This window comes from Ornithodoros turicata, chromosome 4 (genome assembly GCF_037126465.1).
Source record: "Ornithodoros turicata isolate Travis chromosome 4, ASM3712646v1, whole genome shotgun sequence".
Taxonomy (NCBI): Eukaryota; Metazoa; Arthropoda; class Arachnida; order Ixodida; family Argasidae; genus Ornithodoros; species Ornithodoros turicata.
In genome coordinates this window covers 45,984,141-46,010,375 of record NC_088204.1, presented here as the reverse complement: position 1 = coordinate 46,010,375, position 26,235 = coordinate 45,984,141, and the positions used below count along the sequence as shown (strand labels likewise).

Genomic DNA, 26,235 nt, shown 5'->3' with positions numbered 1-26,235 from the left:
GGCTTCTTCTTGAATGTGAAGAGTGATGGCACCACAAATTCATAGAGAATCCGCCTTCATTTGGCACATTTGGGGCAATATCAGTCTCTTTGAAGTGCACTGAACACATCTTTGCTGTGTCATCAGCAAAGATCAGCTTTGTCTTGATGGCTAGCAGTCATTTCTGTCCCAGCGAAGCTGCGGAAATAGACTAAGGCAAAGGTGAAGTGCCCTTGCACTAAACGATTGAAACAGTCAGAGTGCACAGGATGGGGGACATATCTGAGGTGGACTATCTGTCTGGTAAACAGTCACATGAAACGCAGTGCAACCTAACACGAGAGTTAGGTTGCAAGAGAGATGCCCAAATAACGAAAACTCAGATTCACCATGAGGTGTAAATCACAACTCATATCAGTGCGTAATGGTCAGTATCACAGCAGTTTGTAGTTTATTGAGATACGTATATATGTCATGTACACAAAATATAGATGTTAAAATGAACCAAATATTTCATAAAGAAGGATGTCTTATACCAGTTTCAGTAGTGGTGTTTCAAGGATGGAGCAAACAGGAATGGGCTAAAGAAAACACACAACAACAGCTGCAACATCAGCTACAAACAAGCCTGTGCTGACATTTTGTTCAATAATTGCATTGTGGTTATTTGTTCAAAGCCATATATTATTAACGAGACACTTTTACACACCAGGTTGGAGACTTATCTATTTTTTCATGAATTTTTTTAAAGTTCTCTCTCGACTCCATACTGGCATAGTAAGCAATTTCACTAGCATTATCATCGCACCATTACATGCCAAACCATCACCACCACCACCAATGCCTAAAATCTCCCCACAGCTCATGCCATGCTATAATACGGCTGCCAACAGCATATCATGCACCAAAGAAGCGTATCAAGGCGGGGTAGTTGGTACGAATTCATGGTGTGCAGAGAACAAAAAGACACGGACAGAAGAACGACGACACGGACAAATGCATCTTACACTACAATCTTTGGAATCTCTCCAATTTAGCCTTCTTGTTCAGAAAGAATTCCCATAGTGATACAGTTACACTTATCACTTCGCTCTGACACAGATGACTCAACTTTGACTGTGAAATGACATAAGAGGCCTGTGTGATGCCATGAGAAAGATAATTACCACTGTACGAGGGGTGTTCAAGTCAAACTGGGACTTTCTGTCTCCTGAGTGTACAAATGGCTCGCGCTATTTCTTTTTCGTCATTTTTACACGCGACAGGCCTCCGCGCTCACCACGTGGTGGTCCAAAGTTTGTGCAAAATAGAAGACACGTGCTGGACAAGATGGCCGATAACGAGGTGAGCGCGCACATCTTACAGCGAATTGTCATGAAGTTTCTCGTAAATGAAGGCGTAAAGTCATCTGAAATTCACAGAAGACTTCAGGCTCAGTATGGCCATGATACACTTAGCCGCAGCAAAGCGTTTGAGTGGTGCAAACGGTTCCAAGACGGCCGTACATCAGTGCAGGACGATCCCGGCCGGGGCGGCTCAGAGCCCAGTGTCAGAGTTCCTGAGAACATTCAACTTGTGGAGCGCCTATCCTCAAGGACCGACGGATAACAAATCTCGAACTGGCTCGAAAGACGGACCTTTCTGTGGGAACGTTGAACACTATCATTCATGAACACCTCCAGTTTCGGAAAGTTAGGGCCGTATTCCCAAACCACCCGCAACTTCGCCCTAAGGGCGCCCGTAGCCCAGGGACCCTTGAGGGCGAACATCCCCTCAGGGCAGCATGCGTTTCTCAAACGTAAATGTGCACGCGCTCAGCGAAGGGCTGGCCATCGGGAGGCTCGAAGGGGATTCTGCCCGATTCCTCGTAGAATGAAGCAGAGGTGCATGCGCACAACCGCGCTTCATTTCCGCTTCCGACGGCTGTAGTCTGCTATTTTGGTATATGCTGGCGTTTGTCTCGCAAACTTCATGTCAGTATTGTGTTCAGATGTTGTATAACTGTTGGGTATTGCGAATATGAATTGTACCCATCTCATCATCGTCTATTTTGTGTGTATGTGTGTTGCTCTAAAATGGCAAGATTGTAGCAATCACTTGATGAGCGCACAAAGGAAGCCACGATTGTCCATGCCCCTCCTGATGTTGAGACGTTGGTATAATGCCCGGATGACTTCGATAAGCAGTATCTTTCTTTGAATTGATATTCGTCGTACCGCTCAAGATGGTTTTTCCCACTGCCGAATTCGTCGTACTGTCGGCATAAAACCGAATCGCTCGACGCGATCCATGAATGAAATCGCACATGTCCTCCATGTTTGTTTGGAGGCGAGCGTCCCTCAGGGAGTGTACAGGGAGCTCGCGAGCTTGCTTGGCTGGCGCGCGCCCTTGGGGCGCCCCTTGCAGATACGGGCGCTTTGGGAAACGAAATTCTCCTCCCTTAGGGCCGGCGCTTACATAGGGAGCCCTCAGGGTTGTTTGGGAATACGGGGGTTACTGCCCGTTGGGTCCCGAGGCAGCTCTCCGTGTTTGATCGGCAGAGAAGACTGGAAATCTCCCAAGAGCTAAGGTACCATTTCGACAGTGAAGGACAGCAGTTCCTTGATCGGATCATCACGTGCGATGAAACGTGGGTGCACCATTTCACTCCTGAATCTAAACGCGCATCAAAACAGTGGAAGCATCCGGGCTCGCCAGCTCCCAAGAAGTTCCGAAGTACCCCGTCTGCGGGTAAGGTCATGGTCACGGTTTTCTGGGACAAGGCTGGCATTGTTCATGTTGATTTTCTGCCCAGTGGTACCGCAATCAATAGTGCATATTACTGCCAGGTTCTCAGGGATGTGCATAAGGCGTTGAAGCAAAAGCGGCCGGTCCTCATCACCAAAGGAGTCCTCCTCCTACAGGACAATGCACGCCCGTATACCGCGCATCTCACGACACGCACCTTACAGGAACTTCGCTGGGAGTTGCTGCACATCCCCCTTACAGTCCAGACCTTGCCCCCAGCGATTTCCGTCTCTTTGGGCCACCGAAGGCATTCCTTGGGGGCCGCCACTTCAGCTGCGACAACGAGGTCAAGAATGTGGTCCGATCATGGCTGCTACGCACCGGTAAGGATTTCTACGGTGCTGGCATCCAAGCCCTCGTGAAACGCTGGGACAAGTGCATTGGTACCAGCTGGAGATTACGTTGGAAAAATAAAACTAATTTCTCACTTGTAAGTTCATTTGACTTTTGCGAAAAATGAAAAGTCCCGGTTTGACCTGAACACCCCTCGTACAATTGTGCAAACTTATTTAGTGAATTTTTACTTAAGCAGCTCTTCACCACTTCGACATTTTTCTAGTTTTCCAGTCGTGCAATAGTTCTCAGATTATTCCCAGTTTTCCATGCTTTGCAAGATTGCAGACATCCTGAAATACAGACGATAATTTAAGTAACTCAACAACTGGACGTTCGAGGGTTACATGTTTGTATCACCCGTATTTGTGGCCTGCTTCGACTAATTTTCGTTGTTTGCACAGATCACTATGACTATGAAAAATTATTACACAGGCTGCATTTCTGCACTGTGTGGTTACGCTGTTTGACTGTACACCTTTGTACTGAGAGATTGTGCTATTTCTTCAGAAACAACACAGTGGAATATCATAGCAAACCTAGAGGCGCTCATTCTAGCATGAAATCTCAGTGTCACAGCAAGCAGCAGCACTGATCATTGTCTGCTCGCTTTCTGTATTGATCGGTATCATACCGTAAGAAGAAGTCTACAGTGAAAAAATTGACACAATGCAAATAAGCTCATACAGAGAAAGGGATGCAACTTGAAATCAGGTGCCTCTTAGCTACAATGTGCTGTAGTATTTTTAATGAAATTTACGTGATTCCTTCTTTAATGATCTTTCTTTCACAATTTCAGTTATTTTTTGAGCCACATTGGTAGTTGTCACTTTGCAGAAGCCAACATTCATCCAGTTGTGTCAGCACAAATCTATGCGACTGGACAGGTTAATGTAGTGAGCATGGTGTACTGCATCATCAAGGACTAAGTCTGGGAGCAGATGTATGGGACAGAATGCAGAGTTTGTAGTACAGTAAAACTCGCGGATAGCGATATCGCGAATAATAATAAAACGATGGTTCGTAATTTTACCGTCAAAATATACATTGTTTCCACGAGGAAACGACCCGCGTATAGCGATGGGGACTGCGGTTCCGAGTACTTGTGTAACGATGTTGGACGCTGTCCCGTGCGCGTAACCTCACGGTGATAATCGCCGCGACAATCACGATGCTACGAATCTCACGGGGTAGCGGAAAAAATTTGTATCATCCGAAATCCACATCAAAAGAATTAAACCAAAATGAAAATTGAGGCAAGAAAATAGACAGCGACTGTTCATTTTCCAATACTCTCAGTGAAAGGGTAGGTGGTAACGCTTTTGTGTCTCCGTATTTGGCCAGTGCTGCTCAAATTCGCGAGATGATTCAAAAGGCCTAGTACGAGCCAGGGCCGGTGCTAGGGGTGTGCGGGGCCTGAGGCAAAGGCACATCGCGGGGCCTGTTTCACAACAGCAGTAATGCAAATAGAAGAACTAATAAGATTTTCGCAGTGGGAGATTTTAGCAGTACGGGAAATGGCAGCAGGAGAGAAGGGTGCGAAATCCTCGCTATAGCTTGCAGGGTTGGCGGATTTTTCTTAAAAGTGGGACTTTTTCTCATCACGTGACGGAATGGCACATAACACATTGTTCTCTCATTTGCGTGCAATTAAGTGCATACTTGATATTTAAAAAAAAGAAGTAATCCCTGGTTGAGAGCTGCGTGCGCGGGGACTATGCAAGAGCGGGGCCTAAGGAGGTCGCCTTACTCGCCTACCCCTGTCCCCAGCCCTCGTACGTGCTTTCCACCCGCGAGTCGCGCGACAGTATTCTAAAGCGAGCTTCTCCTAAAGCACGCAGGCGTTACATGAAGCAGACTTGCGGGATGATGACGTGTAGTGTTGCCAGAAGTTGTCCTGTTATGTTCTCTGGTTCCCTCCACGAGTTCTGATCGCTGTTTTCCCAAGCCAGTGCGATGTCACACAGCTTTGCGTTTTTTTTAACCATCTGTTTCTTTTTCTTTTGCTACACGCGGGGTGGCGCGCGACTTTTCAGGAACGCGCTATTTAGGTCAGCCCTCGTTTAACGATGTACCCCGTATAACGATGGAATTCGCGATCAGTGCCAATATCGTTACACGCGGGTTTCACTGTAAAATAATATAGATGCCTCTCCATGAATAACCACCTAACTTCAGTAACGACTGACGAACTGTTACTGTCTTCACTGCTTCATTCAACTTCTGGAGATTAATACATGACATATGGGAGATGGTTTGCAAGATACCAGCACCCAAAGCAACAGTTTCACAAATGCATATACATTACGTTGGCACACAAGAGCAGCATGTAATTATTTCAGAGCACTTTACTGAACTTTATCACCCCTAAGGGTGCCATAGAAAATGTGAGGGGAGAGGGGGGTTCTAAAAAGGAACAGATGTAGTGTGAATTTCCCATTAAAAGGAAATGAAAAATTTCACACGCACAACCACAAGATTTCTGAACCCATGGTGAAGCTAGCTCTTACACAGACATGATTTTTGTTGGGGATGGCATGGTATGCCATAAGCCTAAGCTAATGCCTACCACATTTTGTATAGATAACCACAATAACCACAATATATTTTCTTCACATATGGCATTGAAGAACTGCTCACCTGAAACAAAATAAAGAACCAGGTATGACACATATACAATCATGCGTCACAGGCATTTGGTGCCAGTCATGCAGTGAAAGCAGTGTGCAGGACATGGCACAGATTCTCCTGGTGATGATGTGAAGGAAAGAAGCTTTCCCGCAATAAATGTATGTCATGATGTCTCGTATTGCAACAGCATTCAGGCACTGTTTCGAATGACAGATCCATAGATGTTAGAATCATTTCTCATGATGCTGATGACACATTCTTAGTTACCGTATTTTCACGCGTATTAGCCGCACCGCAGATAAGCCGCAGGACTCGTTTTTAGATACATTTTGAAAATGTGTTTGCAGATAAGCCGCACTCGCAGATAAGCCGCGGGTAATGCAACACGACTGCTTTTTGCACTAAACCAGTGATGCACATACAAAATCAACAGAGACGCTCAACGCTCGTCAGCGCCGTACTCCCTGCCAGCTGCCCTGTTCCCGTACTTGTCCGCGAAGTCGACGACTTTTAGTTTGAAGCCGCTGTCGTGGCTGTGCCTCAGCGTTCGAGCCATGCCTCACCTCTAACTGCCGTGTTCACGAATGCTGCTGCTCTCGTCAAACGAGAACTGACGCTTAGCTGACCACGTTTTATCCCGATGTCAGGTGTATTGAACCCTTCCTGTGGGTCTGCCGACAGAGGAGACAGTAGGGAAGGCGATAAACCCTGTGGTCCACATTCCGGTGTCAGCATGATGTATAACAAAGGAGGTCAGTTCTAGTGTTCTACTACGATCGGATTGTGCCCTTGTTGCGTGTTTTTCGTGGATTGACGGGTTAGTCCACTCGAATGTGGAGTGGACCCGCCCCTGTTCGGTATTGTTCGTGCACAGGGCGGTCCTGTTCCGAAAAACATGAGGCACTGTCGGCCCTTTCGTTTAATCCGGGGTATGGGGAAAGTACCAGGGAAAAATAGTCACCAGATAAGCCGCAGAGCGTCCGCGAAAAAAAAAAAAATCGCGCATAAGCCGCGGCTAATACGCGTGAAAATACGGTACATTAGAACTTTGTGATCGTAGTATCTCCATATTCTGTTCATCCTCCCCTCACTGCTGTACAGTTAGGGGTGGAGTGCGAGTCAAGGCAGAGGAGAGCTGGTGTGAAATGAGAGTACCAATGTACAGGACATGTCGTACAGCAAAAACCGTGGACACTTGCACGCACCTGAGCCGGTGCAAGAAGAACAAGTTGTAACATAATTGAAGGTACAGTGATGTACTACACATATGCATATTGGAACGATATTGGTTTGGTTCACTATTTTGGAACTCAGGTATTCAGAACACGCTGAAGACATGCACAACACAGCAAAATTAGAGGCATTGTGGAATTCGTACTAAATAGAAGCATGATTGCAATGTGGATGCAGGTGTATATAATAAATCATGTGGCATGATTCCACAGGGATGTGTTTTTCCATTCTTAAGATTTACCGATACAGGATATGAGGCTACACAACAAGAGTGCACAGATCACACCAGTGTAACGCTGCAGTGTCATCAAGTAATTTTTTGAACAGTCCTACTCACAAAATGATGCAAAACAGCATGTGCACATTTTTGTTTGAAAGGAAAGCCTTGAGCTTCAGGAGACACAAAAAGGACACCGTTTTTGGTTTATCTCTATATTCACAGTGAACACATCAGCACATGGATAAACTCTGTGGCCATACGACTGCAATCAACGACTATTCTCTAGAGAGCTGGCCTGAGATTTTCCCTCTCCCTCGCGCGCCCCGCCCACCCGGAGCGCGCCAATGGGAGGACGCGTGAGCGACGTAGGCTGAGTGCCATCTGGGGGCAGAGGTTCGAACGCAGACGGGGACGTGCTTTTGGCGATGCTACATCCACTGGGTCGTTCCATCCACCACGGCCCTGAGTTGGCCCGTGAGATGGCGCTGCTCGATCTGTGAACCCAGTGCCGTGTATGCCAAAGGGAGTCTGGCCATTAGGAGGAGCCTAAAAAAGAGGCTCGACCTGTCAATCAAACGTAGGCGCATTTCATTGGTTACTGTTTTCCATGGGAGCTGCCATGACACCAAATTTTCTCCAAAATGGATGATGGTTCTTGGAATGGCGAAGCGGAGATCTCGCGAGAAAAAAATTTCACAGACTACTTTAATTTCATACTGTGAGTATATATCCGCTTGTATGCATCTGCAAAATCAGCTTCAACTCTCGCTCCGCCATCATTATTTACGTGAAAATGGGATGTTTCGTCGCTAACGTTAGGCCTAGTTAAGATCGTGATACCAGAAAAATAGCAAGAAAGACGACCCTTATACGTAGGAATTTGCATTATATAATTGCATTTTATTTATACATACATCTTTGCTCCTTTTTGATTCAGTGTACTTACATTACGTGATATAAAACTTCATACCGGCTGTCGTCTGCTACGAAGAAGCGGTTGTACCGCCATCCTGGCCAATCACTTCTGCCAGCAACCATTTCTGCATTTCTGAGCCTTCCCAACATGCCTCTCTCCGTGCAGATGGCATTGATAAAAAAGGGCGCAAAATCTGTCGTTTTGGTCTGTCACCAGTGATATCCGTTTCAATCCAAATCCATCAATTTTCTCCAAAATGGTAGCGCCCAGTAAATAAGGGTGAGGTATAAGTACTGGATGGATGTAACAATAGACAACTGTACTTCGACCTGTGATTGGCTAGATACTTCAAAAAGTGGGTGGAGCCTCAGGTATAGACAGGTCCCATTAATGGCCAGACTCCCTTTGGCATAGACGGCACTGTGTGAACCTAGGGACGCGTGTTCCTTGGGACCGCAAAAATGGTCGGCGATAAGTACTGAGTCATGATCCCCTTTCTGTCTCTCTTTTTTTTCTTCTTTTTCTGTTTTCGTGGAAATGTCAACAAAACAAGTGAATTAAAAGAAAAAGGAACTGCTCTACAGAGCGCGAACGAGACTCGACGATGCCTTTCAGAGGTGAACACGCGCCAACATAATTCGTCTGTTAGCTACAGAATACAACAAACGATACTGTAGTGACGCTTGTGCCCTGTTTCATTAAGTATTAGCCGAGTCCCACCACAGGAAGTCACAAACTTTTTGGTGCACAGCCGCGAAGTCAACGCGATGTAACACTGCCTACAGCTATCCTAACAGGCGATCCGCGGCGGCTTGGAAGCAATATGGCTGCCCGAGCAGACGACGCAGAGCGATTGCGGTACTCTTCCCCCGGTACAGTGACTCATGGTGACAAACAAGACACATGGTGGGGTGAGAGGCAACAACTAGAGCTGTGCACAGGCGGACTTTTCCAGGCCCGACCCAGCCCGGGCACATGGTAAAAAGGACTGGCCCAGTCCGGGCCCAGACCTTCATGCTTTTATGCAGCTCGGGCTGGCCCTGTGACTCACCGCGTAGATCCCGGGCTAGTATTTCCAGCCATGACGTACGCGTTTCTAGCGCTTATTACACAAATTTATAAGGAAATTTATAAGAGAGGACATGGCTATAAACATACAAGAACAGTCGGTTTAACACCATAACAGCATGAGACCAAACTAAATGCAGGACTCACACGGGCTGCTGTCAACAGCTTCTCTCAATCCTTACCCCTCTCACCAAGCTTTGCGAACGTGCTTGTGAAATACGTCAGGAGTCAGGAGCAATGTAAAGTGACCTTGAGAATGTTATAGACGGAGAAATCATACGCATAATGCAGTGTCCCTTGCTTGTTTTTGCAAATATATTTCTCTGAGGCATACCCCCTAACAAACTAGGAAGCAGCTACGGTGGCAGAGACCCTCGTTAACGAGTGGGTATCGTGCTTTGGGGCGCCGCTGCTGCTGCACTCTGACCAGGGCCTCAACTTTGAATCTCAGCTCTTCCAGAACATGTGCAGGTGCCTCGGCATTTCCAAAACACGGACCACCCCACTCCACCCTCAGTCCGACGGAATGGTGGAGAGGTTCAACCGCAATATACTGCAGCCTATGAGTCTATTTGTGTCCGAGAATCAGAGGAACTGGGATACTCTGGTTCCCCTCTTCCTTCTGTCGTACAGGACAACGCTCCACGAGGATACAGGGGAAAAACCAGCAATGATGACGACCGGATGCAACCTCCGCCTTCCAGGCAAGCTGGCTCTTGGTCCAACACCAGATGCTGACCCCGCTGCAGGCAACGTCTCCGGCTACCTACGGACACTGAGCACACGCCTCCAGACTGTGCACACATTTGCAAGAGACCATCCGCGGAATACATTCACACGTATGAAGACTCACTACGATTGGGCGGCATCCGGAAGGAGGTTCGAGGAAGGTCAATCGGTGTGGCTCTACAACCCTGTTCGGAAGCGGCGCCTATCACCCAAGTTGCAGCAGCCTTGGTAGGGACCGTATATCATCGATAAGCGCCTCAATGATGTCGTCTACCAGATCAGGCGGACAGGCCGTGATCGGCCCCTTGTCGTTCACGTCGACCATCTGGCACCATACCGTGGACTCTCAACCGGCAACGGAGCACCCCAGGCAGATTGACTCAACAGTGCCAGAGGGGAGAAGAGGGTGTGATGTTGCGAAGACGAAAAAGACGGGCGTGAAAAAGGGCAGGCGGTATCGGACCGTCGCGTGGGCATTTCTCCCAACGAACTTGTGGCGAGCAGAACTCATCGTGACACAGACTGCGATCTTGTAACAATATGCACAGTAATGACGCAAGCATAATCCACCATTGCGTGGGATTAGTTGCGTGGCCCAGACGAGCCTGTCTCTTGGAAACATGTCAGCCGACCGCGCCCGCAGTGCTGGCGTCTCTTCTCAGCACGGGCCCGACCCGGCCCGCGGTGTTGGCGTATTTTGTCGGCCCGGCCCGGAGCACACAACCAATAACAAGCTCAGCCTAGCCCTCGGGTCGGGTCGGGGGCCCGGACAGGGCTCCAGCAACGACAACGCTAACAAAAAGTCACAGAAAAAAGATAAGTCTCACCGCAGTAAGACTTACGCAAATACACGTCAAGGGGAACTGAACTGTTTCGTTCAATCCAATAATAATAATAGTCTAAGACTAGTCTAAGACTGAGAGTAGGTGAGTTGATGTGGAAGTCACAGAAACTCGATGGCCTGTCCGACAAATGAGACATGCAAAGCAAATAAGAAAAAGGAAATTATCAGGGGCCACCGACATTCAATGCGGTAGCACGAGCACGATGCCAAATTTTTAAAATTTAATCTAATTCCGTGTTAGCGCTGCGAAGCAACTGTGGCTATGAGCGGCGTATAGACGTGGACAGATGAAGAAAGGACAGCAGGAAGGAGTGGGGGACAGGGGGGTTAGTATGCGTCCTGGGCCGACTTCAAGGGAAACTGTGCCGACATTCGTCTGGAAAGTCTTCGGAAAACCCAGGGAAAACCTCAGACAGCACAGCCGGTGACAGGATTCGAACCCGTGTCACCTCCCAATCTCGACGTGGAAAGCGATCACCCTAACCACTGTGCCACGGGAGCTGGTACGATGCCAATTCACCCAGCGGAGTGGCGAAGTATCCGTCGACACAATTTCTTTTTCTCACGCTTATAAAAAAAAAAAAAATACCCCCAGAATTTTTTATATGTTATATGGTAAGGTCCGTCGCATACGATGACGCAAACTATATTTTTCAAATTTTTAATACATTACCAACTACACCCCCAGTTCTGACGATTTTTTTGCATGAGCAGCATCACACAAGCTAACAGCAAAAAATATTCACGAAAATTCAGCTGACCCATCAGGCATAAAAAAATCGCAAACCAAGGCAAAAATTGTGTTCGTGATGGGTTCCGCAGGCAATGGTGGGGGAAGGTAAAAAGGCGGGAATTTTGCTGAGATTATAGAATAGAGCACTTTCTACAATTTAAGACAAACCCCAAGTCTCTTGGAGATCCAGGAGCGTCGCTACAAACTTTTAGTCGATTGGTGGTTTTTAGAAGGAACTCACCCTTTAACGGTGCTTGGAGCGACAATGGCTACCACTAGAGCATAAATATTTTGTCATGTGGCATTACAAACACCCAGGAGGTGCCACAATTTTTTTCGGCCCGAATGGTGGCAGGTCGAGCGCACTCATTGGATGCTTTCGCGTGGGATTTCCCTACTTTTTGTTAACATAGGTGCATGTTCTTTCACATGTTCGCGTGCTCAATGTGGACATAAATGGCTGCACTGGCAGGACAAATCTGTACTCATGTTAATGTAAGCTAACTTTCTTTTAAGTAGTTGACAACGGTCATGTGTCCATGTACAATTTGTCCATGCACTCATGCTACGGTATGATGGAACCGCATTTGTATTCTGATGTTGCATGTACCAGCTGACTCCTATTATAATTGTCAATACCATCAATTGATGAGTCTATAGCCTATGTTTTGTTATATTCATCTGGCAGGAGCTATATGCAGTAATTGCAGTTGATCTCATTTTCAACTTTGAGCGATGTACAATGGGAGCTTCAAAGTTTATCTACGCAGTCCGCTGTGCAATTCAACTCTACTGCAGTACGACACCTCAGATATGTTAGTGGAGTCAGCATGTGGAAAGTAGCAAGGGTTTTTTTTCCTTGTAGGGCGTTGCTCACCTATGTTCTCATTTGACTTGGGCAACTAATAGGAGATATGCGAAATAGCGCCATCTGTCGAGTGCGCCGCTCCCGACCGCCATGGCTAAGGCAGATCTCTCACGAGCTGCAGCGCGGCTTGAGGAGATTCCGCTAAAGAGAAATCCACGGCCGCAATTTTTGAAGCACGACTTCTCGGTGGAGTACAGAACATTTCGGCGGAATGTACGAATGACAAACTGTTCAGAACTCTAGTCTCAGCAGCAGAAATAATCCTACAGTTTTGCGATCGATTCCATTTTAAGCGAGATCTCACACGGCATTTATCATCGACGTTCGGCATTTGCATTTACTTTGTTTTCTGCAATACTTCACTTTTTAGTTTTGGCTGATATTGTGATGGTTAGATTAAATGAGATACTGGTCTTATAAAAGGGAATATTTTGATACGGGAGTTTTTCATACCATTTGCCGCACTGTGCCGAGCAATTTCTTCCTTAATGTTTTGAGATTCTGGTAACCCACCCCATGGTTGTAGTGCTGCTGCATTTGGTAGTTGTGATATATAATTAGACGATACAGTACTAAGTTTCAGATTTAGATGTTGGAAGGTATCTGGTTCTATCATTGCTGCTTGCTCTCCTTAAGCCACGACTTGACCCGTTTGTCGAGCATGTGACTTCATGACCAACATTTATTTGTTATTTAATAAATAAATATTTTATCAACATAAATGCCACGATTCTGAACCTGTAATAAGAGTGGTTCTATCCTACGTAGTTCAACTACAAGAAGTGATCTTCCTTAATGCACACACAAACACAAATAAGATTTAAAAGCAAATATTTATAGATGATGTCCTATTCTGGCGTTCTGGCCTATTTAGTGGTTCGACTAATTTCTTTTCTTACTTTCCCTTGTGCACGAGAAACTGGAACACAGTAGAGAACACATGTAGAGACCGCAAATTATTGTGCACATGCTTATTTGGAGTTATAGGATGTACGTCAAGACAGCGCCCTAGGTACATATGCAAAACAATATTCCAATCTATCACATTTGACAATTCACCTGCTGGTTATGATATAATTCACCATAAGTTCAGTGATTTTACAAAAAGAGTCAAATCAGGATCACTCATATCACATTATGGGTCTGCCTCTCAGGTTCTGCATCAGTGGTGCATAAACGAGCGGCAAATGTCTGATTCTAAAGTGACTGCCTACTCGTATTAATTCTGAATGATCGAGAATGTTAAGCTTTACTCATTAAGCTTTAGTCTGGTCCTACAGTAGCCTCAACTACAGGATACTATTTCAGGTTTTTTCTTCATGTCATTTTCTTCCTAGTGCTCAGTTACAGCGATTCATGAATACGCACCCTTTTGTCGTTTTATTCCTCTCTGCTAGTACAGCTTCGCGCAGCAGTGCGATGACACCTTCATCATTACTAAATAACATTGTGTTTTGTTCTTCAGAGTTTCGACATACGCAGTCCTTTTCACAACACGACAAAAAGTTGTGGTAATCAGACGATTCTTTACTAAGCAGAACGAAAAGCTTGCAGTGTCGTTTACACTATGCTGACGGCTGCTGCCTTGCTGCACAACAAACTTTTACTAACGCAGTGGTACATGAGGCGCTTACACATAAGATGACAACAGAAGCCCTTTTCAGCTGCCACTATTCAGTCAAACTTACGCAGGGGCAACGCAAACCGTGTACACGGAACAGCAGGGCCATGCTTTCCAAGCATCGCCTCGACGAAAATGGCACGAGCGCGTTTCCGCTAACGGGCAAGAGAGGGCGCTTCATTTCGCATATCTCCTATTGAACAGAATATCAAGAGTGCACGCCTCTATGAAAAAAGTCATCCTTGTGGAACTACGTAATAGCCTTTATTGTAATATAAACAAAATGCTCACGAATACAAAGTTGTTGTGATGAGTTTATAAGATATTTTTCGAGAAAGGACCTTCAGAATATCTGTGCTTACACAATGCACCAAAGCTGTCGGTGATTGGTCGTGGTTATGTACCTGCAATAGTTCAACTAGAAAAGTCATGATGCTTCCAAAAGGTTTGCAGCCTCCTTTGCAGCCTACAAAAGTACATCTACTGTTAGCAGATGATAAATCAAAACGGAAGTATGCAGTGTCTCTTTGAATGTCTTCTAATGTTGCAGTGATAACACGATACCTCAAGAATTGTTCTTCGTTGGTCTGTTCTGCTGTGGCATGCTGAAATAAGTAAAGCACACATTTCAGTTTCATCTATGCTTGCATGTGAATCCAGGGAAAATGGGGACCTCGTTCGCTTTTGTTCCGATATTTGCATAATCTGGGAACGGAAAATCTGCTCAAATTTTGTGTTTAGTGTAGTGCTACAGCATGCAATATCTCCATGCCTTGATAGTATCCACACAACAGCTGCAAAACACTAATGCACTTTATGATCAGCCCTACTGCACACTTAAATATGCCTGGAGATTGGACACGCTGCGAAGAGATGATACCAGGAAGAGATAACGGGATCGTTGATAAACATGCAAGATGGATAACGCCCCCCCAATTTCTCCATCGGGGCTCGCAACAACCATCTAGCATGCAGTTGCTCTTACTGTACAATGACGGGGGCGCTTACAGTGTGTATCACAAGAGATGACACTCATAACAAGCGCTAGCCAGCACTACTTATACTTTATCTTTGAAGATGTACGTTGACATTCGGCCATCCGCACGCTCTCTCGGTCCCTTGGATTGGTATATGGATTTTGTCCAGTGGCGCATGTCTATGTTGTTCTCTTTGACCACACTTTGACAGTTTTCTTTTTTTTACATATGCCAAGCAAGAGTTCGCAATAGCGCCTTCTAAAAACAACTGCCGCATTTCGCGCCTCCAGTCAGGCGTTACGCCGTTTTCTTTACTAACCGTGCATTTAAAACTTCGAATTTGTGCATCATCACATACCGCAGCCGCTCTACGTCCGTTTTTTCAACACACATGTTCACAGTAGTTGCAACATACTTAGACCGACGTTAAACTAGCCCCTCCCCTAGTTTAAAATACGTCCCATTCAAATGCATGGGGCTTAAACCACCAGTTTAAGTAGCTTGGGTGGATGATCGAAATGGAATATTCGAGGCAAATATTCATCCCATTGTGATAAACCCTGTCTCCTGGGCGCTTCCAGTAACTATGTCAATCAGAACTTACCTAAGACTTGATGAAGAATTCTTCGTGAACCGGGGATTAGGCCCAATGGCAACCATCGCTACTGGCAAACCCTGGCGAAATGCCCATGCGCCATGCAGGAAGCTCGCTATGTGAGGTGCCATAAGCTTCGTAGCAGCAGGTGGTGGAGCATGGGGTGGTGATCCAGGATTGGCAAACGAAAGTCTCACGTGATCGATTTAAACCCGACGTCACTAAAGCAATGGTTTAAGTAAGTTGGTGAATACGGACTAAAGACATCAAAAGATATCTCTCGCAAGGCTAATCAGCGCCAATTTGCGTCGTCTGTCGATGGCTTTCCGGTGAAGTGTCCACAGCAGGTAGAGTGAACCTGGCATTCACAAACAGTTCCGTACTCTCGATCGCTTAACCTCGTTCCAAGACCCTACGTAGTTTCGCTTCCAAAGGGATTGCTTTCCGTTTGGCTGCCATCCCGCCAACAGCGAAGCAGACCACGTGGTTTCTGCACGTGCGTGCAGTGGTGCCCTGCGCGCGCACCATCACGGCGATCGCCTCCGCAGCGCCTGAAACGAGCGAGCGCGCATATTTTCGCGCATCACGTAATTTGAATGCCTGAGAGTTCCCGCTGGTTGCACAGTCTTTCTTTTTCTTTTTGGCTCGCACACACAGTTGAACAACATGAAAGGTCAAATATACTACATTATAACTAGAGCCCGGATTTTTAGGGACGAAAAAATTTTGTTTTAGGCGCGAAAAATCTCAGTTTAGGCACTAAAAATGCCACTATAAATTGTTACATTTTTTTCATCTGTAGCACTTAAAGCGCACAAAGAAAGTGAATAAATCAGTTTTATCTGCAGGAACAATACCGTAAATGGTGGTTGTGACTGTTGTCATAATTTTTTTGCTGCATGAAATGCAAAACTTATTGAACCTACTATGGTCAAAAGACAGGACTTCTAGCCATTACCACCGGTTTCACAGCACTTCTCTGGAGGACTTGTCTCGGGCAGCATATACTGGCGATATTTGAGCATTGGAAGATTTAATGTGACAATAAATTGTTTTAGTCCTCGAACTTTTTAGGCTTCGCCTTCTGTATTTCGTTTTCAGCAGTATCACAAGGGTCGCAATAGTATGGGGGATCAATTCTGCTCACACTGAACGCGGTGTCACATCTTCTTTCATGTACCTATGACCCCGACAGCCCGCGAGGAAGGTAGCTTCCTAAAGTTGCCAAATTGTAGGTTCTTGTACCTACCTTCATATGTCACGCCCTCTCGTTGACAAAAAAAAAGAACATAAAGAAAGCTTTGGGGAGTCTTCCAAATGTAAGCCTTAACAGCCTTTTTTTAGAGGTGCAAGGGTGAGCTCATCTTCTAGACTCATGCTGAGTGCTGAATTTTGCATTTTGTTCCTGCATGCTTCCACCTTTTTTTCTCTCTCTCTCTCGTTTGGTTTCCTTCAGTACCCTGGTTTGCTTGAAGAGGTGCATGTATATTTGAACAAGATATTGGGCCTTTCTTGACCTTTGAGGGCGGAAAACAAGAGTAGTATTCAATATCACGTGGTTCTACGCAGCCTCAGTATCCGTGTAAAAGTCAAAGCATGTACAGTACCGTAGCCATTTTTCCTGAATGGAGCATTCTGAAGTACCAACAAAGTCAAAGAGTGCACCAGATTAACGTGCCTATTTAGCTGTTTTCGAGGGCCTAATTGCCTGCCTATTTCCATCATTTTTAGTGCCTAAATTTCCGGGCCCTAGTCATAATGAACATCGCGTGAATGTTTTCCTTGGTTGTGGGTTTCATCATAAAAGTAGAACTGCCACTGAAATAAAGCAAAAACCGACCAAACTTTGCATTCACTATGTTATAACCGATAATTCGTTGTGTCCGTGTTCATTATAACGAGGTTCAACTGTGTTAGGAGATGGAGCGCTCCAAACGCCACGTGGTTTCGTCTTAAAACTGTTTCGGTAGGCTGGGATATCAAAGAAACGACACGACTGGTCATCACACGAGAGCTCGTGACATATCACAACGAATCATATACCGTATTTTCACGCGTATTAGCCGCACCGCAGATAAGCCGCAGGACTCGTTTTTAGATACATTTTGAAAATGTTTTTGCAGATAAGCCGCACTCGCAGATAAGCCGCGGGTAATACGACGCGACTGCTTTGTGCGCTAAACCAGTGATGCACATACAAAATCAACAGAGACGCTCAACGCTTGTCAGCGCCGTACTCCCTGCCAGCTGCCCTGTTCCCGTACTTGTCCGCGAAGTCGACGACTTTTACTTTGAAGCCGCTGTCGTGGCTGTGCCTCAGCGTTGAAGCATGCCTCACCTCAAACTGCCGTGCCCGTGTCCACGAATGCTGCTGCTCTCGTCAAATGAGAACTGACGCTTAGCTGACCACGTTTTATCCCGATGTCAGGTGTATTGAACCCTTCCTGTGGGTCTGCCGACAAAGGAGACCGTAGGGAAGGCCATAAACCCTGTCCACATTCCGGTGTCGGCATGATGTATAACAAAGGAGGTCAGTTCTAGTGTTCTACTAAGATCGGATTGTGCCCTTGTTGCGTGTTTTTCGTGGATTGACGGGTTCGTCCACTCGAATGTGGAGTGGACCCGCCCCTGTTCGGTATTGTTCGTGCACTTGCAGGGCGGTCCTGTTCCGGAAAACATGAGGCACTGTCGGCCCTTTCGTTTAACCCGGGGCATGGGGAAAGTACCAGGGGAAAAAAAGTCACCAGATAAGCCGCACCCACGGATAAGCCGCAGAGCGTCCGCGAAAAAAATAAATTGCGCATAAGCCGCGGCTAATACGCGTGAAAATACGGTACATGCACTCATCGCGCAGTACAGAATAACAAAATGTTGATTATCGGTGCACCTTCGATGAGCTGCCCAGGAGGGCACGAGAGTGTATAGCGACAGTTGCACACGTTGTCTGTGCTGGCCCTGAAATTTTCTCCGCTATAAAAAATATGCGTTTTTAGACCTTGCTCCTTGAATTCCTTGGGCATGATACTTTTCCCAGAATAAAAGCGAAAAAAAAAAAAAGCAGACAGAGCAGATAGACATAGCGTACCTGTCCGTCTCTTTCTCTCTTCTTTTTAGCACTTTTATTATGAGTTCAAACCAACAAGCTCATAGTGTCTTCCAGCTTTCACTGAACTCCTTTCTGTGCTCCATTTTTGTTATTTACGGTTAAAGTTGCTGTATAGTCGCATATATCTTTTCCCTATCATTTTGTTTAGCCTCGCAACAACAGGCTTTTGGCTTGTAGTACCCTTTTGTATCTCAACATCAAAAATAGTTTTGTTTCTTTACTCTTAGCAATGTAGCCCAGAACAAGTGTGAAAGTTTTCTTTAAGCATTTTTCGCACCGCCTTTAGGATATATATGGCTAGCAACCAGAATATTTGCAACCCTCAGGAAGGTACACAAACACTTCTTCCTTACCGTGGCACGAAAACAGCTGCAGCAGAGCCGTTGTCATAAAAATATTCGAGGAGGGGTTCTACGGGCACTTTACATGGGAGGATTTCCATTCGTTTCTCTCTCCCAAAGGCACTGCAAAGGGTTCCATTTTTGGCAGGATTGACTGCCCAGAACTGCCGCACCCCTCTGGCTATGCCAGTTGGTACCTCGATAATTTTGGCAGCACCATGCATAGACTGCGGGGGTGGTCAGACGCAAGGAACCCATAACTTTAAATAGCCGCTTAGGGACAACTATTTTGTAATGACAGCTAATACCTTTGTTTTAGTGGTTTTTTCCAAGTAATAACTTTTGTATGAATTTTTATAACAAAATTGATAACGGTTGAGTGTCACTTCTGGGATGTTTGGCATGGTCAACTGAGTCAGCATTCTTCCAATATTCATGACTTGTGGTAAGAAAATTACACCAGCAGCTAGTTTCATGTGACATTTAAGCATCTAATACATTATGCAACACACAGTTCAACTCCTAAGTAGCCGTTTTCATTCACTTCAGCGTAATGACAAAAGCGAAACTGTGACCTGGGCGCCCTGTACATCAGAAAGGAAAAGAAGATCCTGTGTTGTTTCACTGCTGGAAATTGTGTGTGCATGTGTCGTCAACTGTATTTGAAAACATTAACGCACACCTGATTAGAGCACCGTAAACGTTGAATCGCACTCAGGATTAGCGGAGCGTATGTACACAATGCGTAACGTACACAATGATGGGCTGACTCTGTTTCACATGCAAATTATCGACTCACCTCTTTCTGACGCTGCTGATTGCACTTCCGTTTCCTGGACCGCTCCAGGAGAATGTTTACAAGCTCTGGAGAATTTTCTAATACAGCCTGTTCCTCGTTGGTTCTGTCCCACGGTGGCTTGTTTACCAATTTGCGAATCTGAAATAGATTAATTAGTAACTTCGCACTTTCTTCACCAAAGGTACTAGGACATCATTTTTCAATCTGGTGCATTGCCTCGCACACAAAAATGAATAGTGCCTGCATTATCCTGCCTTACTAAGCGTGTCTACACAACGTACGTGTCGGATCTTCTCTTGTTCTTGCTCTTTGAATAGTATACGCTTCAGGTCCGCTGTCTTGCGAAGCTCCCGCCTCGAAACTGGTTCGCTATCAGCCATAATAAGGCTACTACTTTTTCGAAGATGAAGTCGATGCCTGCATTACAACGGTGTGGTTTTATGTACGGAACCGCTACACGTCCCTACTTCTGAATCCCTGTCCACGGCGTACTCTTTCTTGACTACTGCTACTACCATCTACCATCACCCCCCGTCACTCCGGCCTCGTACAGTCATTCAGCAAGCTTCCGCAAAGAAAGCTAGTCCTAGTAAACTGAGCAGTAAACGCCCGCCACTCTAGAGCGTCCTCTAGAGCTAGACGAGCTAGACCAAGCTAGACCTGTGTGCTACAGCCGCCGATGCGCGCCGCCGCCAGTTGGGCGCGCCGAATTCAGTGTTGCCACACCGACAGATTTATCGTGAGATCTACCTACTTCTTGAAAAATTTACAGATCTACAGAGATTTCTGAAAATCTCGTGATTTTTTGCTCCAACGAATTAGTCAGTCGACCCACAAAACGACAACGATGAAAAACGTCAGCAGAATACGGGAATGAGTGTCTTACCGACTATTTTTTAGAATATTTTCCACAAAATTTTTCATGTCAGATTTACCCCGCTTTATTACGAAGTACATTTCCTATTACATTGGCATTGAAGTTGGTAATACAATGATAACTACAATGGTAATTTGTCCGTATTTTCCCGAATCTGCGAGTCTCCCTCTCTGCCCGGCGATTTTGTTCAGCGATTCCATTGCATCAGGTGAAGTCGGGAATGTATCTTCCAGTAGAATGAGATAAATGTTAGATGCGAGCTTTCTGTCTATGAGAAAGACGTTACATTCACCTTACACACTTCGGAGTTCAGTCGACGCGATTCAAGAGATTGGTTAAAATGGATAAAACGAACCCTATGGCGAAAGTTTTCTAGAGATGAATATTTTCCTGCAGGTTTTTCCCAGCGTTCCCTCTATTTTTTACATGATTACTAAGACACCCCTTTGTTGTGAAATGTTAATTAGCTGCAGCCAACTGTAACGCTTGCGTAGCAAAGCCGTAATTTGGATAGCAGACGCAAAAGTTTTTCAAACGCAAGGTTCAGTGTCGACGGTATTCACGTTGAAGTTGCGTACCTCCCATCGTGAGAACGCACGGCAACATAAGAACGACGCGGACAAACAAGATGTCTTGTTGTTCGTGCTTTCTCGCTCCCAGACTCGGATTTTTCTTTCTGTAGGTATGATACCAGTCGGTCCTTTCTAAGCACTCTATCACTTTTAAGTAGTTTGGCACCTACAAAGAAAAGAAACTGAAACAGACAGCGTTATGAGGCCCACCGATATTTCGGGTGTTTCGCAGAAAATCTAATTTTCGAAAAGCGCGGGAGTAATGATCACGCCGCCACCGATACCAGCGTCACGCCGACTTGCGCCGATTCACGCCGCCGCGGTCATACCAAAATGGGAGACTCTTTTCGACTCATGGAGGTAAGAAACTAAGGAGATGCCCTAAGCCGGCGTTCACACGGGGCAACTTTTCCCAGCAACTCGAAGCAACTCAAACCAACGTCTTTTGAGCAATTTCGAGTCCGCGTTCACACGCAGCAACTCTGTAGCTCCGCCCACAAGCAACCTTATGGCGACCGGACAATGTGGGTTCGAATCGAACTGGTGGAATCTTTTCTTTAGCTGCTGTTTATCAAATTTCAGTCAGTTTTATTACTCCAATAGATCATTATTGCCGTCCAGAAGTGGCAACTGATATGTTTCCGTGAAGTTCGTAAAAAAAGAAAAAGTTATTTTTAGCTGCACCTCCAGGATTTGAACCTATGAACCCACGAACGAAATCCACAACGCCATCGGGAGTCACGTGGCAATGCTTCCCTCTGTGATTGGCCGATGCACGAGCAACTTCTCAAGTTTTCGGTCCGGGAGCGATTCGCAGCAACTCGGAGCAACTCGAGTTGCTGGAGGTTGCCGGCTGACAGCAACTCCAAAGTTGCTCATAGTTGCTGCAAAAAGTTGCCCCGCTGTGCTCTTCCAATCCATGGAGGTAAGAAACTAAGGAGATGCCCTAAGCGCCTCTCCCAATGCAAGCGAGCGTGCTGTGACCCGCGCATGGCATTGTGGTTAGTTGCCCACACACGTGACCCATAAACGTCACGGCAAGACGTCATAAAACATGGCGTCCTCCATGTCCGCGGCGTATCTTACCTGAATACAGAGACGAGCTGCGGCCGAATAACTTGTTTCCGCTTTCATAACATCTTAGAAGTTATCACACCCGTTGAAACACAAGATAGATCATCTCAGTGTGGAAGCAATGGATCACAAATCGCTAGAAGACGTACGTACGTCATCGTGACATTGCCTGGCTTCTCTTCTGTTTTGCTCAACTTTTGTTGTGATTTATCACGCGGCAAATGTTGAAACAACCCATAACCTTCAAAGTATTGTGCGAATGGACTCTTTGAAGGTAAGACGTTTGCTGAAGATGAGGTTTGCTAAACTTCCAATCCTCCGAGCAGACCGCCATAACGCCGAAACATGTGGGGATCGCGCTAGATGGGCGTGGTATTGCCAGGAGCGACCGCTAGAGGGGTCCCACGGCCCTCCGATCTTATAGCCCTCTGCTTAGTTTCTTACATGGAGGAAGGAAACACAGGAGCGGCCGTTTCCATGGAGGAAGGAAACACAAGGAGCGGCTCTTCACGCCAGACTAGCGTAGCCACCCTCTAGCGGTCGCTCGAGTCAAAATCGCCATTGCTTCCTGTCCACCACGTGATCCCCTCTAAAGTTTCGGTTTTGCAAGGCTTTGTTTCTCGCGCTGCTCTCCGTGTGATTTTGCTTTTTGAAAGTATTTTATTGTGAAACTGTGAGCACCATCGTAGAAACGACGTATGGTAATGTGTTCCTGTCCCGGCTGCGGCTCTCGTTGAACTGAAAGCAGCTCTTTCACGGGAACGCGTTTTGTTCGTAAGTACACGGTAAGTTGTTTTAGTCGCCCGTGTGTGTTCGAGTCATCTTGAATTGTTCATTTGGGGCCTCAGACTGTGCCGAAGATTGATTTCATACCTTCTGTTGTTGTGCAAATCTGATTAATGGTATTTTGAGAACGATATTATTTAGCAGTCAAGGAACGTACATACGTTGGAAGTAACCGTTGCCACACGTGATGTTTCCGGTCCCGCGTACTCCTTTTGCGTTCTGCACACTGTGACTGGTATTCTAATAGAACAGTAAACATTCGAACACACAGAAATAAAGTGCAAGCACACGCACATCGTAATACTGCCGTCTGAACTGAGACACAACTGCAGCTCGCGTCGTCTGCTCTGCTGGCGCCATGCTGTCTGGAGGGTCACGTGAGCGGTCATGTGGTAGACAGGAGCATCCCAGAATGCAACGCAAAGCCGGCTACGCTCGCCCCGATAGAAAACTGTCGGAGGGGCCGCTCCTTGTGTTTCCTTCCTCCATGGCCGTTTCGAACAGGTTTCCGTGGGACCCCTCTGGCGGTCGCTCCTGTCAAATCCGCCATTACTTCATGTCCACCACGTGATCCTCTCTAAAGTTTCGGCTTGGCAGAGTGAGAAAGATGTAAGAGAGAATGGGAATAGCGTGGTTGGTTGTCCGTCCCCCCCGTACTTGAGGCACTCAATGGCTCAAGGGAAACGGCGTGCTGGTGTGGTGTAGCGGTTAGCATATCTGACCGGAAATCAGGAGACCCAGGTTCGATTCCTGGCGTCAGCACCTCTTTTCCCTGAGTTGTTTCCATTGGCAACGCTTTGTTGCTCGCGCTGCTTTCCGTGCTTTTATGCATTTCGAACGTCATTTTTTCTTAAAGGGACCGAAAAGTGAAAGAGTAACCCCCATATTTTTGCCCACTGTCGTGCACAACATCGTTGTTTGATAAGACACAGAAAGCATTACTTCTCAATTCGGCGTATTTTTTACGTATAAATATTTTGAAGGTTGCCGGAACATGGACGGTGCTGCCAGCGAACGGCGAAAAAGAGCAACTTGGGTTTCAGGTCAGGGCTCCCAGGGATTGGTCAACCCTTACCACGTGAGAGCTAATTTTGTAGAGAACGAAGCTGGCGCACATTATCTTACAGCTAAACACTATTTTAAAAATGACGCTCACTTCCATAGCTTTTACGTTAATAAAGCATTCAGCTACTTCGCCGCTACGAGCTACGAGCTACGATCCGCCGCGCCATCTGCAGAGTCGTCTGTGTTATCGCGTTTATTGTTTACGTCGTGGGCGGTCGTGTTGGTCGCGCGAAGAGAAGTGAATGACATGTTCGTGGTTGTTGTGTCAATTATTCGAGAAACCTACATATGAGTGGTGTGGTTTTTGTGTTTGGGGATGCAAAAATCATGTTCGTTCACCATCGGCGGCAGGCGTTTCTACCACAAGATTCAACAGGAGAGTGCGCGAAAACGAATGTGGTTCAAAGCACTCGGTTATTAGATGTAGCAGTCGTGTGGTATGTGCTGAGCTCATTTTGCTGCCGATGACTACGAAGATGCCGTAGAAGGCGAATTGCGAAGACGTCCGAAGCACACTGATGCTCAGTATCCAGTGATTTTGCTTCACCGAGGTGACGAGTTCAACACAACGTCTTAGGTATGTACAGGCGTCACACACGTATAAAGTTATAATATAGCGACGACGTATTCCATTTAACTTATGTTATCCTACTTGTCCCGTACTCAACTTTGTCAACATCAACAAATTTAACTTTAGGGGCCTTCCAGTGTTGAAGTGGCGCAAGACTGCTTCGTATGTGTGATCCAGGCACTCAAGTTGACATGACAGAAATAACCGAAAGCAGGTATGCAAAGTCCACAGATGGAAGCACTAGATTTGTTACGTGTTGCAGACTTTGTGACATTTTTTCTTTTTTTTAGTCTTTGGACAGGTGCAGAACATTAGTATGACGTCAACAAGAGGAGAAGAAACCGATGAGAACTACTAGCTTGTTTGAAGGGTACGAGAATAGTTCCTGTTGAGATGGAGTTATGACTTTATGACTAAGGAACACTAATTAATTTTCTAGAGATGCATCCTCTACACTTGAATACCCAGTGCAACAGCAAACGTTCATTGTCTTTGAAGCCGTAACTACTGGAATTGTTCAATGTGTGTCAGAGCTGCAGTGAGCCATGCAAGGTTACCACATCATATTGGTCCCAAAATTTGCAGAGTTCCCCTATCTCGGACGCAACTGTCATTTCTCTTAATTGCTCTCCCGATCCTACCTTCTCAGAAATGAATATGGTTCACCATACACTGCATGGGCACTGCCTTTCTCTGCTCATGCTTTCGGTTTCTTATTCTGTTGAATAAATCTTCACTTGAGCTTGCAGTCATTACGCTGTCTACTGTGTTTGCCCCTCATCTATATTGATGTGCTCTAACGGTATAGCACATCAACATCCCAACAACCTTCCAAACAACCTTGAATAGTCCTACTTTTGGGTGGAAACTACACGATGTGGTAACATCCACATATATAAAGTTATAGTCGACGGAGATTTGCTGTTTTTGTACAACCTTCATTGTACATTTCTTTTGTCTCACTTAGCATGCCTGAAGAAATGTTCTGATCTTCATCAAGATGACAGGTCATTGTTTGATCTGCAGCATCATTTTTCCTGTAATCTTTTCACCAACAGAGAATACAAAAGTGAACAAATGGTAAAATATAACTAGCTTGTTAAATTCAAAAGGGAAAGACGAAACTGTTTATACTTCTCTTGTTTATTTTGTTGTAGGTTTTACAACTGTACGTTCAAGTACGTCAAAACATCAGAGGGCAGGAAGTCCTACTCTATTTCCTAAATCCCTGGACAGTAAAAAAGAAAGATATAGTTTGAATTGGGACAAAACGTTGCTTCTGCTCTTATATTATATTTCAATTAAATGTTACGATGCATTTGTAGTGTACAGTGAAGCCAGTTTCAATTTGTAGGGCTGTCAAAAGTACTTTACAAAAGTACATCTCAATTACAGTAACAGAGAACTTATGCAATAAATTATTTAGCCATTTTGGAGTACTATGCACACCAATGGTGCATTGTTAACTTTGAACCCAGAGCAAGGGTTAATAATAGTTGAAGTCAGCCCT

General features: G+C 45.8%; 1 protein-coding gene, 2 long non-coding RNA genes and 1 other non-coding gene across 5 annotated transcripts in view; 2 read left to right on the top strand and 2 right to left on the bottom strand.

The window, feature by feature from the left end:
• LOC135391492 (NAD-dependent protein deacetylase sirtuin-7-like) overlaps positions 1-22,628 on the bottom strand; it is a 121,607-nt gene extending 98,979 nt beyond the window's left edge. The window contains exons 1-2 of one of the 2 annotated variants that reach the window (XM_064621757.1): positions 22,316-22,628; positions 19,781-19,918 (exon numbers count right to left, since the gene is read on the bottom strand). In XM_064621757.1, coding sequence (XP_064477827.1) covers positions 19,781-19,918; positions 22,316-22,363 — 186 coding nt within the window. In that variant the 5' untranslated portion in view covers positions 22,364-22,628. Of the gene's footprint in view, positions 1-19,780; positions 19,919-20,061; positions 20,462-22,315 lie in introns of those variants that run through there. The other variant, XM_064621756.1, reaches the window with a different exon arrangement.
• LOC135391493 (uncharacterized) lies at positions 14,211-18,585 on the bottom strand. Its single transcript, XR_010422003.1, has 3 exons — positions 15,544-18,585; positions 14,527-14,567; positions 14,211-14,428 (listed from the first exon to the last, which is right to left on the bottom strand). It is a non-coding gene; the product is annotated as an uncharacterized LOC135391493 (long non-coding RNA).
• Positions 22,629-23,779: 1,151 nt separating the features above from the next.
• Positions 23,780-23,851, top strand: Trnas-gga (transfer RNA serine (anticodon GGA)). The gene has a single exon. It is a non-coding gene; the product is annotated as a tRNA-Ser (tRNA).
• A 167-nt stretch (positions 23,852-24,018) lies between these two features.
• Positions 24,019-25,344, top strand: LOC135393098 (uncharacterized). Its single transcript, XR_010422444.1, has 3 exons — positions 24,019-24,731; positions 24,852-24,939; positions 25,016-25,344. It is a non-coding gene; the product is annotated as an uncharacterized LOC135393098 (long non-coding RNA).
• Positions 25,345-26,235: the final 891 nt, after the last annotated feature.